Raw genomic sequence first — 12714 nt, 5'->3', positions numbered from 1 at the left:
TGTGCAATATTTCGCAATACTGTGCTCTTCAAAATTGTACGTCTGCCCTTAAAGCCAGCAAAAATCTAAACCATATCACCGGAATGAATTTTATAGTGCAGGATGGATTAAAATTAAGAAAACCTTCAGGTCCAGGTTTTAATGTTGCAAAGAAACCAAAAGTCAATATGATCAGAAAAATTACTGCATTTGGTCATCTGGCTTTTTGCTGAGAGAAAGAGCTGTTATGGGTTTTATTTAATAATTTAGTTATTCTGCTTTGCGCAGCAGACTAGGCGGCTGCATATATCACAAAAAAAACACCTAACCCTAAAAAAATTCTAACAAAAGGTTTCTCAGCTGTTGTTTGTAGTATTAAGTGTCCTTAATAACATACTAAAAATTTACCAAAATTTGACCACTAGAAAGGGGTCATTTCCAAGATGGCGTCCGAGATGGGTAGTAAGCCCTTAAAATATCCTAACTTATTCATTATTTGACCTAGCAAAGTAATCTTGGTGTCTAACCCCACGTTTTCTAGGTCTATAAATCCATTGGACTTGTCTAAATGGCACTGACATGATTACATACTTATGGAATACATGATTTTGTGAGATACTGTAAGGTTTTATCTTTGTTTGGGGTGAATCAGAGATGTCTACACACAACGTGTCCAAAAAAACGTACTGACATCGTACCATTTTTTACTAAAACACGGACTTGACATTCAATGTAAAAGTTTGTCGCAGCATGTTGCGGTTGACAATGACACTGTGGGTATCCTGCTTCTTAACTGGGGCTCTAGGGTTGGGGCTCTAGGGTTGCGTCCCTCGGGCGCCCCAAGGGCTCCTGCAGGGGTTCTGCCCCTGGTGCTGGACGCCCTATGCTCGCCTCCCTTTGAACATTGGCACAGGCAGAGCTGAGGTAGTTGTCAGCCTAGGCTGCGTTTCTCTTTTCCAGCACTTCCGTGGAATGTGTTGGCCTGCTACATGCTTTGCTCATGAGTGATTCCTGTTTGAGGTGGTACTTGAATGGCTCTGGTGTCACTTTGTGACCTAATATGGCATTCCTCCCTAATATGCTGGCACGCTTACGCCTCAATCAGCCTATCCACTTGGCACGTTTTTTTCTGGAGAAGGAGGGGTCAAGTCTGTTATGCCCAGTGCGGGCCCTTAAGGTTTGTGTTGACACTACCATCTGAATCTGTCAGTCTGAGCAACTTTTCGTCTGTTATGGTGGTCGTATGACAGGCTGTGCTCTCTCAAAGCAGCGCCTGTCCCTGTGTGGAGGCCATTGCCTCTGCATACAGAGCAAGTGGTCAATCCCTACCATCTGGAGTGACATGTCACTCTACCAGGAGTGTCTCCACGTCGTGGACGACTGGAGAGGTGTGCCCTGGGAGGAAATATGTGCCGCGCCTCATGGCGTCGCCAAGCACATTCTCACGTTATTGCAGGGTGAATGATGCCACCCCCCATTCATTGGGCGTGGTTCTCCGGCTGAGGGCCTCTGCTGCATCCTTGTGTGGTGAGTACGCAGGCTTCCCTGTTACTCTGTTGGTATGAGTCATCCAGTGTGAAACACTGCCTCTGGTGGTCAGTAAAGATGAAATAGAACGAAAGTTACGAATGTAAATACAGTTCTATGAATCCTGGATGACCGCCAGAGTTCTTGGTCACTCGGAATCTTGCGAACCCGCGAGAAGATTCTGAAGGAATGAGCTCGGGGTGACACCGGAACTTAATACCTTGGCTAGGGTCACCCCGAGGTGACTTTGTTGATATAAATACTCAACCTGCACAAGCGCTAATATGTTGAGAACAGGGTCTGGACACAAACGACAAAACCTGTACATTATAATACAACAGCATCCAAATGATAACGTTTATTGCAGGGCTATTGTCGGGGATTGCAAATCATTTTACAGGTGTTACTTCTGTTATGTGGTATGGTATTTAGTAAGAATTCATTCATCTTAATTTTTTTCTGTATTTGTTAGAAATACTCAATTTAAAAATGTACAAAGCATTATTATTTGTCCACAAACAATCTTTATTCATTTACAGACATATCTCATGTACATGAATCAGACCCTATGCTATGATACTCTAGATTGACCTTAGAGGCATCCTTAAGATGATATATATACAGTGGTGCTCATAAGTTTATGAACCCATGCTAAAGTTGACTAAAAAGATGAATAAAAAAATCATCTTTTGGAAATTGATCTTAATGCGTGATTTATGCTTCTGAGGTCCGTGCCTCCACGCACTCTACGCACGTGAGCCAATGCGTAGATTTAACGCAGAAGCATAAATCACGCTAACAGAGCTTCAGAGATCATCAGCAAGTGAACTTGATAGGACAAATTACTGTCTACAGCGCTCCATCAATCAGGCCTTTATGGTTGTAATGGCACAAGGCTATGACATTCTACATAGAGCTTGTATAATGACACTTAATAGACCCTAAAAAGTTAAACTCTAGTCTGAACGTCAAGCACTACATCAAATTAAATCCAGGTATTGCTCATCACCTGGATAATGCCATCGCTCTAGCTACTTGATTATAGTGGTGGGAGCACCACAACAGATGCCTCTCAAATGCAAGAGACTGGTCAAAGTCCTTTAAGAAAATATTATCTAAAGTGGTCTGACTTTAGCATAACAGCTACCCGAATCACACAGGACACAGGACTAGTCTGGATTTCTGAGTCGCTTAGTTGAGGAACTGGAAGTTGTAAAAAGTTTTTTATTGGTCAGACTGCAAACTTACACTGCTCCATCTAATGACGTGGAGGCCATTTTATTTTGTTCACTTGAAAACAAGTCTTAGGAATGACTCTCAACACCAAAGCAGAAATAAACTATAGTGCATGATGTTTATATGGATAAATAGTAAATGTAGATAATATAAACAAGTCAAAGATCATCTTAAATCATCCTTGATGCGTTTACATATTTCTTAATGATGCCATGTGTTTATTGGGCCTATAGTATTATGAGGTTAACATTCAGTTTGACAAAAACGCTACTTTTACTTAACAGTACAGACACAATTGTTAAAGTCAAGTGTCCGCTCTGTGATTTCCTATCTAAATAATTTCTAATTACCATTTTATTTTGACAAGTCACTCAGACTTGAGGAACTGCACCCGTACTTAACTTGGGCTGCAGTGTTAAAGGTCACAGTTTGTTGCTAGCATTAGAATATCACTATGTGATTTCTTCTCAACTTGTAAAAAGCACCCGCAGCATTTTCAAACACTAGTTTATCTACAGTGACAACGGTCTATACTGTTACAGTTAAAAAAAATACATCCATCCTGTAATAACTTACTGTTTTAAGCTGTCAGCTTTGTGAAGACAGACAGCCTTGTGTAAACAGGTTTGTGGGGGGTTACCCCTTTGTAGTTTGGTCACGCTGCACTGTCTGAATAGCACAAAGATTCCACTCAGATGACAATGCAGGGCAGCACAATACAGCGGCTCGTGTTTACAAATAGCAGCATCCATGCCTTTAACACCTACTAGCCCGGAACAGTCATTAACCATCTTCAGATCCTGGCTCTGTTAACTCTGGCACAACATTCAGTAACTAGATGGACAATAAAATGTTGAATCATATAGTCAGTTGGTTACTAGAGGTCAGTATTTACTAATGTATCATGACTTCTTGTTGTCCGAGTGATGATGTTGCCTTAAACTTAGGGGGGGATTTGTTTTCAGCTGATAGTCACATTGCTTCCTAAATAAATGAAATAAAACGCAGCCAAAGTTCACCAACAAAGATATTTGACAAAGAAAGGCAGACAATATGACAATGAATTTGCTTTGCAATGGTGGATTGTGACGTTGTCTGTCTGTTCCAGACAGTGTTGTCCAGACAGACAGAATGGTGAATTAAGATAAACACAGAGACACAATAATTCATTCAGAAAAGCTCTATTCCATCACAGCTATTTGGGTCAGTCGCTTGACCATTATTGTGTCCTGTCACTAGCGCTGAGCGAAAGCATGCCAGACTCAGCTCAGACTGCTTTCCATGCTGTTATTTCCATAAGGTCAAGCCAAGTGGGTAATGGGCTGCAGAGTTAGTGTTAACACTATATTTTAGATATTAAACTTAAAGCATTAAGCATTACATTTGGGACGATATAATTAAAGATGGTAGTGATGTTTACCCTAACTGAACAGCAACAAACCAAAGCATCAGTCAATTTATTTCCATGCATTTATTGATAACACTGCATTTCAGAGAGTCGAACTGACTGCTCACAAAGGATTGATTATAAAACGTTATTAAATGTGAGATACAAGATCAGTTACACACGGTTTCAAGCAACAAAAAACAAATCTATGAGCAGCAGGATTGCAGCTGCACACCTAATAGCTGTAAAATGAGCTGTATATAAAATCCACTTCAAAAGCGTGTTAGATGTCCAAGATGGGTTGATTGAGAGAAACGTCAAAATGGTTTGTCCAGAATAATGCCGTCTGTAGACCAGGATCACAGCATCCTGTGCTGGAGATGTCAGCCCTCATACTGGTGCATGCAGATGCTAAGACCGCACAGCACAGCACCTGAAAATGAGTACAGACAGTACAGCGTAAGATAATCTTACAATTAGCAATCATTTCTATGCTGTCTTTGCAACTAAATGTATGCACAGTTATGATCCTAGCAGGCCTACCTGTATCTTCGAGGGCAACCGTGATGACCAACGATGTACTCCTGAGCATAGCAGAACCGTCTGCAGAGTCCTCTATACCCACATGTCCAGTACTGCATTTCTGGATCATTGCCTGTAGATAATTATAAAATAATTAGAAATTCTTCCCATATTTCTGATGAATACTGATGTAACTTGTGGACTTGTATTATAAACTAATCACATTATATCCATGTATCTTAAAAAGAAGTTTGCAATTACTTAATGGTTAACAAAAACTGTCAAGTTGTGATGACATAATTTGTTTGACTTCTTCTCAGAGCCACACAAACAAGCCCACTAATGAGCACAGTGTAGTTTGAGCATTTGCCATATCATGAGTCGCTTGATTTGATCTCGCACAGGAAGAAAATGGGTGTATCCATTGCTTACCCTCCCCGACTGCGAGCATCAGGAGAAGCACAAGGAGAACCAAGCTCAGTCCCTTCATGTTTAGGTACCAATAAGCTTTCAGACACTGTTGTTGACAGGCTGATGCTGCATTTATACAGCATTTCAACCCACGGGGGAGGAGTCTGTCGTGCTCTGTCCAAATCACAATAACAAAGTATCGTTGAATGATGGCAGTCTGAGGGCAGTCTGAGGGCTGAAAGTCAGGACTATCAGCTTATTCAGTTTAGTCCACAGCTGCAGCTTCTTGAGAATTTAAGATTACTTTTAGGCATTTTACAATGAACCATACAGTAATTGTATGTGTTAAGTGTTCTGTGCAAAACAATACTTTATTATACAACCTGTTCTGGGATTGAGATACTATAAATTACCTGTACCATCAGAGGAATCAAAATGAAAAAGGGTCCATTCTTTTGTACTTACATACACCCCTATATGGCTCTTCCACAAAGGACTCCTTCAAAAGAACAAGCCCTCCAAAAGTTGTAATTATAGGTGAAATACTAACTGATCTATTTGTTTTAGACACAGTAAGCAGTACAATTCTGTCCTGCTGTGTTTTCTGTTCAACCACTGCTCTGCCCACATCTGAATATGGCAAAAGTTCATGTGTTATTGCTGATGCTGTGAAACTACAATCAAACAGCACAAAACACGCTGCTCCAGTGACACAGGGGAGGATTGTTAACAAAACAATAACAACACAAGGCATAGATGCATAGATAGACATAGACATATAATTGTATAGTATGCCCCCTAGTGTTTATTAAGATGTTTGCTTATTTAATCTTTCTCTCTCTCTCTCTCTCTCTCTCTCTCTCTCTCTCTCTCTCTCTCTCTCTCTCTCTCTCACACACACACACAGACACACACTGGAGATAAGACTTATCTTTAAATTGACAGTGAGGCATGACTGTTGTAAAATGATGAAACATTCACAACTCAAAGACGCACTGTCACTGTGGACAGCTGAGCGTATTCTCTCTCTCTTTCACTCTCTCTATCTCGCACACACACACACACACACACACACACACACACACACACACACACACACACACACACACACACACACACACACACACAGATCTGTGATTAATCTTAAGTCTAACAGTCCAAGTCTTATCTTTTTGCTATCATAGGCCTGGGAAAACCAGGAAACAACTGAGCACGAGGAGCCGAGCAGCATTACCTTGCTCAGCATCGGAATAAATCAGAGCATTTAGCAACCTGCCAAATTTAAAAGCACTTTTCCTGAGAAGAACAACAACTTTTTCAAGCTCTCCCATCTCAAATCCCATGACTGCAGCACACTCCTTTTTTTTTTTTTAGATATTGTATGTATGACAAAAAAAGAGAAATTAAATAGTTTTCTTCCAAAGAATGACCAACAGAATGTTGATTTAAGGTTACTCTGGATACAATTGTGTGCTTAAAGTACACCCATCTCATCAGTGTGAATCACATTGTGGGGCTTCAATAGTACAGAAAGCTATTCTGTCTCTATATATAGAGTGATACATTTGCTACGTAAGTACATAATAACAAAGATATTTGAGTATATAAGTATTAGCAGCAAATTGTACTTAAAGTATCAAAAGTAAAAGTACTCATGCAAAATAGCCCCATTGAAAGTGTTGCATTTACTGTATTATAGGCCTATATTTATTATTGGACAAACAAAAGATCTGCACACTTTATTAAAAGCTCCCAAAGCAAAGATGCTGGGAGATTTTAATACAATTTGCAAATCTCTTGCAATTCTCAGCTAAATAGCCAGCCAGAGGCAGCAGCAGCAATCATTGTTAGATGCATGGTTTCAACAAGATGAACTAAACAACAAGCTAAATTTTTTTGGTCAAATCATTTAAACACATTCTGTTCAGAGTAGCCTGCTATTGTTTGGTTAGTGGTAGGCTACTATAGGTTAAAAAAAGTATGCACTTTAAGAGCTAGCTGTAATTGTTCAACTTTGTTGTTCTTGTTGTTGTTATCGTGAAATATGAATAAGCAAACTTATATAGGCTTACATATATAGCATATATAACAAATATATATATATATATATATATATATATATATATATATATATATATATATATGATCATAAAAAAACTTAATGTACGTAACGTTAACGTAATGATACAGTTTACGTCTTTGCGTAATGACATCACAACGCCATTAAGCAACTTTTAGCAACAAATCGACCTGCCTGTCTATGGTAGTAACAAAGAACCTCCCCTAAACAGTGGTGCTGTGCGTGTGCCCTATCATTCCAAGATGGCGGACCTCCTAGGCTCAATCTTAAACTCGATGGAAAAGCCTCCAACAGTCGGCGACAAGGAAAGCCGACGAAAGGCTAGAGGTACATTATGTTTTGCCTAAATAAGGACTTGTTTTGCGTTACTTTAAAACAGTCCAGATGGATATAATAAGGGACTTAGATTTGTGTCAAAAATTAGAAGGACAGGCGAAGAGAGCACTTCTGGGGGTGCCATTGGCCAGTTGAGCTTGCACTGTTGTGGCCATGGTTTAGCACCGCCTCAACGGATCATGCAGCCCGCATGTCCGCAGACTGCCGCAGACCCGAGGTCACAGTCTAGACTAGTGATGTGGGAAACGGAAGCTTTCTGATGCACTGAATAACTATGAACTAAGAATGACTTGTGTTAAAAAAAAGGTTCACTGTTTTGAAACATTCGATACAGTCAAAATGGCGATATCTGCTGGCCAAATCCTTGGATGTGTAACGTTATTCATATTCATGAATGGATAAATCTGAGACCATGATCAAGTTAGGAGGCTAGACTAGAGGCTAGTCAGAATACAAGTGGCGCTGCTGTTACTGTACTGTTACATAACAAACCTGCTTTAAGCACCATGTAAACAACCAGCACTGTCCATCTGCAGCCTCCGGAATGTTGACATAGAAAATAAGTTTCCTCTCAACATTCATAGTGCTCTACCTTTTTAGATGTCAATTTCTTGTAAGATCCTATTATTTCCATTCATGGTCATAGTTTTAGCTACCATTTCTCTGCCAATTAATGTACAGCTTTTACTTTTCAAAAAACATTATCTTTGCTATAAGATCAGGTTATGGGCATTTTGTAAGTAGACAAAAGTGAATAATGTAAAAAAAAAGTGTACATAATAATTATTCATATATTTGTTAATTGGTAGTGATAAATAATAGATAGATAGATAGATAGATAGATAGATGGTAAATCACGTGTATTTAAAAGTTACTGAAAGCTACCTTTGAGACTTTCAGTTACGAACAGCTACTTTTCTGTTAGGCTACATATATAGGCCTATCTATTTTAATAGTACTTCTTAAGTAATATTAGTTAAAATATTTTCATGTTTGCAGATCTCACGTTAAACTGTACTTATTTAGAGCCCAGCACAAAACTGTGACACTGTGGCAACACTAATTGTAGTGTTGCTACAAATAAACAAACGTCATCTCATTTTAAGTTGTTGTGAAGACATAACCACAAGACGGCGATGATAAAAAGTGACCAAATCCGTTTCATTAACTGTTATGAGTATGGCTTGCAATAAAACATCAGAGGCTGTTTGCCTGGAGACACATGCAACAAATAATAGGATTTGAGTCACTGTATACTTTCCCTGAATGTTCTGGAAATGTGGTTTTGGGATTACAAGAAGTCTGTCTCTTGATTAGCCTTTTCATGACTTAAGTCTTTAAAATATGAGCAGGCCGGTTGTAGCTGTAAGACTATGTGATCTGTGTTTTACAATGGAAACTTTAAACGCTATCGGACACAAACAAACCACATGACATGAAAACTTTAATTTCTTTAATATCTTTTTTTAAGAGCAAGCAGCAAGACTCAAGAAGATGGAGGAAGATGAGAGAAGAAAGAAAGCCGAGTTCAGGAAAAAAGTGAGAGCTTAAGTGTCACATCTGTTACACTATTGAATATACACTCAGTAGCCATTTTATTTAGCCTGACGTGGTCATACTCAGATTCTAGTCAGAATGTGGAACTTCCTGACCTCGAATGTTGTGGGCGGGGCTAAGTTTGGCTGGCATCCAGGCTACATTTTATTAGGTACACCACAACAATCTAATGCAACCCAATACAACTCACAGCGTTTATAATTATAGATAATTTTTGTTGACATTGTTGGAAATGTGTAGATTCAATTATATGTATATTACCAAGGTTATAGTTAAAGCTGGTGCTGGCCTGGACTTCAGTGTATTGAGTCATTGGTAATTTTTTGCCTTTTTTTATTTAAATATGGGGGACAGAATATTAGAAACACCTCAATATAATGCAGTCCACTACAAAACCACCTTTAACTGTGACATAAATGCTAAAACATATAATTGAATTAACACCTTTATGACAATGGCAACATAAACATTACAGGCACCCTAAAAGTAGACTTTTATGGCAGAACAGTTGTACTGGATTGCATTAGATTGTATAAGTCTATATAATAAAGTGGCCACTGCTCTAACACAGAGCTCCTGTGGCCTCCCTTCTCCACTGTCGGTATTTATCACATTTAAAAGTACACAGACTGACTCCCTTTGTCTCTCGTTTAGATGGAGAAAGAAGTGTCGGATTTCATTCAAGACAGTTCACAACAGAAACGAAAATACAATCCTATGGGGAAGATTGAAAGGAGTATATTGTAAGTAGTGATTACTTCAGATAATTATAATAAGCTCATGACATGTTTGATCATATGCTCACAACAATTAACATGCCATTCCTTTCTGTCTTATAGGCATGATGTTGCAGAAGTGGCTGGTCTGACTTCTTTTTCTTTCGGAGAGGACGAGGAGAGCCGTTATGTCATGCTTTTCAAGAAGGTCTGAATACTTTGCTTTTAATCCAGTGTTGGATATTAAAATAATGTGGGGAAATGTGACTAATTTCCACCTTGTGCTATGGCAGGAGTTTGCTCCATCAGATGAGGAGCTAGAAGCTTATCGCAAAGGAGAGGAGTGGGACCCCAAGCTGGCAGAGCAGCGGCGCAGGTTAAAAGTAAGACTCTGTTTGTTTGTTTTTCTCACTGAGGCCCATTTCAGACATGCACCCTTTTACATTAATCTGATGGAAAGTTAACATGTCGTTCTCATGTCTGAATAAGCACCCTGTTCACTTTTACGTAAAAGTCCCAGCGGCTATCTTAATAGGGGGCCTATCACTGTATCACTTTCAATTCACAAGTCTGAATTGAATGGTGTCCTACCCACATAAAGGCTGCAGCTGGACAAAATCACTGTAAAAGATTTATTGTGTCAGTTTTCGTCTCTTATTAACAAAATACAATGCAGACTCAACAAGCATAGAGGGAGAAAATGATCATGAAAGAAACCCCAATTTCTTCACAGAAGGTCACTTCAATGGAGCATAAAGAAATACAATGGTGCCTTAACTTGGATAACCTTGACCACAAATGGTCTTTGGCTAAGGATATCATTATTGTGTTGCCTTTTACATGAAGTTTATATTCAGTAATATGCATAATCTACAGTTGACTGCTACAAGTCCCATTGTCCTCTCAGGAGAGATGTTGAAATGTGTTTAATTTACTGAAGTAAAAGCTAGTGAGGCAGGTTAAGAGGAAGCAGGTATATTTAAATAAATGTTTTACATTTTTACTGCCAAGGAACTCCTAGAATGCATTTCACATTGGTGATATCTAACTATGTATATGGGGTTGATTCATCGGTGACTGACTTTTTCTTTCCTCTTCACTGCAGGAACAGGCTGCATTGGAAGAAACCGCATCCAGTCAGACAAAGAAGGCAGAAACATGTCCCAACTCCAACTACAGAGACAAGTACAGTCACCTGATTGGCACCTCAGCTGCAAAAGATGCAGCACATACACTGGAGGCCAACAGCGCTTATGGCTGTGGTGAGTAAATGTTGTTGCACTGATCACTTGTATTGCTTTGCCTCACTTACACAATCCGAACAACAGTTCTCCTTCCGCCTCTTTATTCACTCCATATTTTGGTATTTTTTTCTTCCAGTGCCGGTGGCCAACAAGAGGGACACACGCTCTATAGAGGAAGCCATGAATGAAATCCGAGCGAAGAAACGGCAGAAGCAAGAGGACGACTCAGGGGCGCACAGCAGCAGTTCTTGAGACTCCACCACTTTTGCTTTCTGTTGTCTGGTGTGTGTGGGTGTGTGCGTGGGTGTGGGTGTGTGAGCGGTCTAATTCATCCTATAATGCAATATCTTGTACTTCAGACATTTAGAGTAACTTGTATGACAGTCGTTGAATCCAAATCTTGTTTAGTGGAGGATGCTCAGGTGTGTCTGATCAAGGAGCTGGATTACTATACTATATGTGTTTTAACATTTGCTTGTGACGTTCTTTCAACTATCAAGATTCTCACACACATGATTGGACCCTATACAGTATAAGAAACATGTTTTGATTTATGTTTCTGGGTGTTCAGCTACTTAAAAACACCCGATATCTTAAGTGACATTTTTTATTAAAATATTGACAGTTTTGAGCTATGGCCAGGCCGGATGACATCCTGAAAGCAAAGTTTTAGGCCACTCATGGCTGAAAAGTCAGTGTTCCAATTATCCAATGCAGTTTATAAAAGGGAAAATACTATCTATTTTGGATTCATTTGGGTTTGTTTTTTTGTAAGTCTCAACCTGTTTCAAATCTTTGGTAAGTTGGAAGCATGCCATTTCCTCCATCTCAAGAGGAATCCCATTTTAAAAAATACAGTTTTGTGGATTTTAAGAATCTGTGATTAAGTCTGAGATGTTCTTTGTTTCGATGTACATCTGCACTGAATTAAGCTGTTACTCCAAACAAACTACTTTATTACTAAGCCAGGCGATGGCTTGCAATAGGCATCACAGTATAGGGTGCAGGAGTACCAGAATCATTGTAGGAATATTGGTCACATCTCTTTTGGTTGTCATATCTTCAAGTAAGTTTCTTGGCATCTTGATGTCTATTTTAACATGTTTGCACGTTGTTATCCCCCCCGTGTGTTAATAAATGGAGAACAGTATTAAGTCTGTCTGCATGTTAGCCCTCAATTCTTCACGGCCTACTTTGTGAATGTTAGCTGGTTTTAAAAAATACAGGCTCAAAAATGACCACAGTTGAATCAGCATTATTCAGGGATTATTTCACTTTCACTGGAAGTAATAGAAGATAGCACAATGACTTGATCATGAGTGCACTCACTGGTCATCTACTATACGCTCTTGCCTAAAGTTCAGTATATCAACCGATGTATATCTGACAACTACCCTCCTGTCACGAGGAGACCCACATATGTTGGTGAGGGTAATGTATGGTCATTGTTTGGCAGTGGTGCAATATAACTAAGTGCATTTACTCTAGTGGCACTTGTACTTCACTTTTTACTCAATTTTAAGCTACTATGTACTTCTACAAATATTTAACTTCACTACATCTATATTACATATAGTAACTAACTCATAAAATATTTATATTTATGTTTATGTGTGTATATATATATATATTTCTTTTTTTAATAGTATTGGTAAAATGATGTCCAGTTAAAACATTAGAATGCAACATAATGCATTTGTAATAATAATAATAATAGTA

General features: G+C 39.0%; 2 protein-coding genes across 2 annotated transcripts; one reads left to right on the top strand and one right to left on the bottom strand.

The window, feature by feature from the left end:
* Nucleotides 1-4215: 4215 nt before the first annotated feature.
* defbl2 (defensin, beta-like 2) lies at nt 4216-5165 on the bottom strand. Its single transcript, XM_078265968.1, has 3 exons — nt 5084-5165; nt 4673-4784; nt 4216-4562 (listed from the first exon to the last, which is right to left on the bottom strand). Exons 1-3 carry the CDS (start codon nt 5139-5141, stop codon nt 4541-4543), a joined length of 192 nt encoding a protein of 63 aa, XP_078122094.1. The 5' UTR covers nt 5142-5165; the 3' UTR covers nt 4216-4540.
* Nucleotides 5166-7333: 2168 nt separating this feature from the next.
* Nucleotides 7334-11549, top strand: spag7 (sperm associated antigen 7). Its single transcript, XM_078266397.1, has 7 exons — nt 7334-7469; nt 8950-9017; nt 9690-9778; nt 9875-9959; nt 10045-10134; nt 10857-11013; nt 11132-11549. Exons 1-7 carry the CDS (start codon nt 7385-7387, stop codon nt 11245-11247), a joined length of 690 nt encoding a protein of 229 aa, XP_078122523.1. The 5' UTR covers nt 7334-7384; the 3' UTR covers nt 11248-11549.
* The last annotated feature ends 1165 nt before the right edge of the window (nt 11550-12714 follow it).

The sequence above is a fragment of the Sander vitreus genome, chromosome 13, assembly GCF_031162955.1.
Source record: "Sander vitreus isolate 19-12246 chromosome 13, sanVit1, whole genome shotgun sequence".
NCBI classification, from domain to species: domain Eukaryota; kingdom Metazoa; phylum Chordata; class Actinopteri; order Perciformes; family Percidae; genus Sander; species Sander vitreus.
This window is presented reverse-complemented; position numbering and strand designations above follow the sequence as displayed.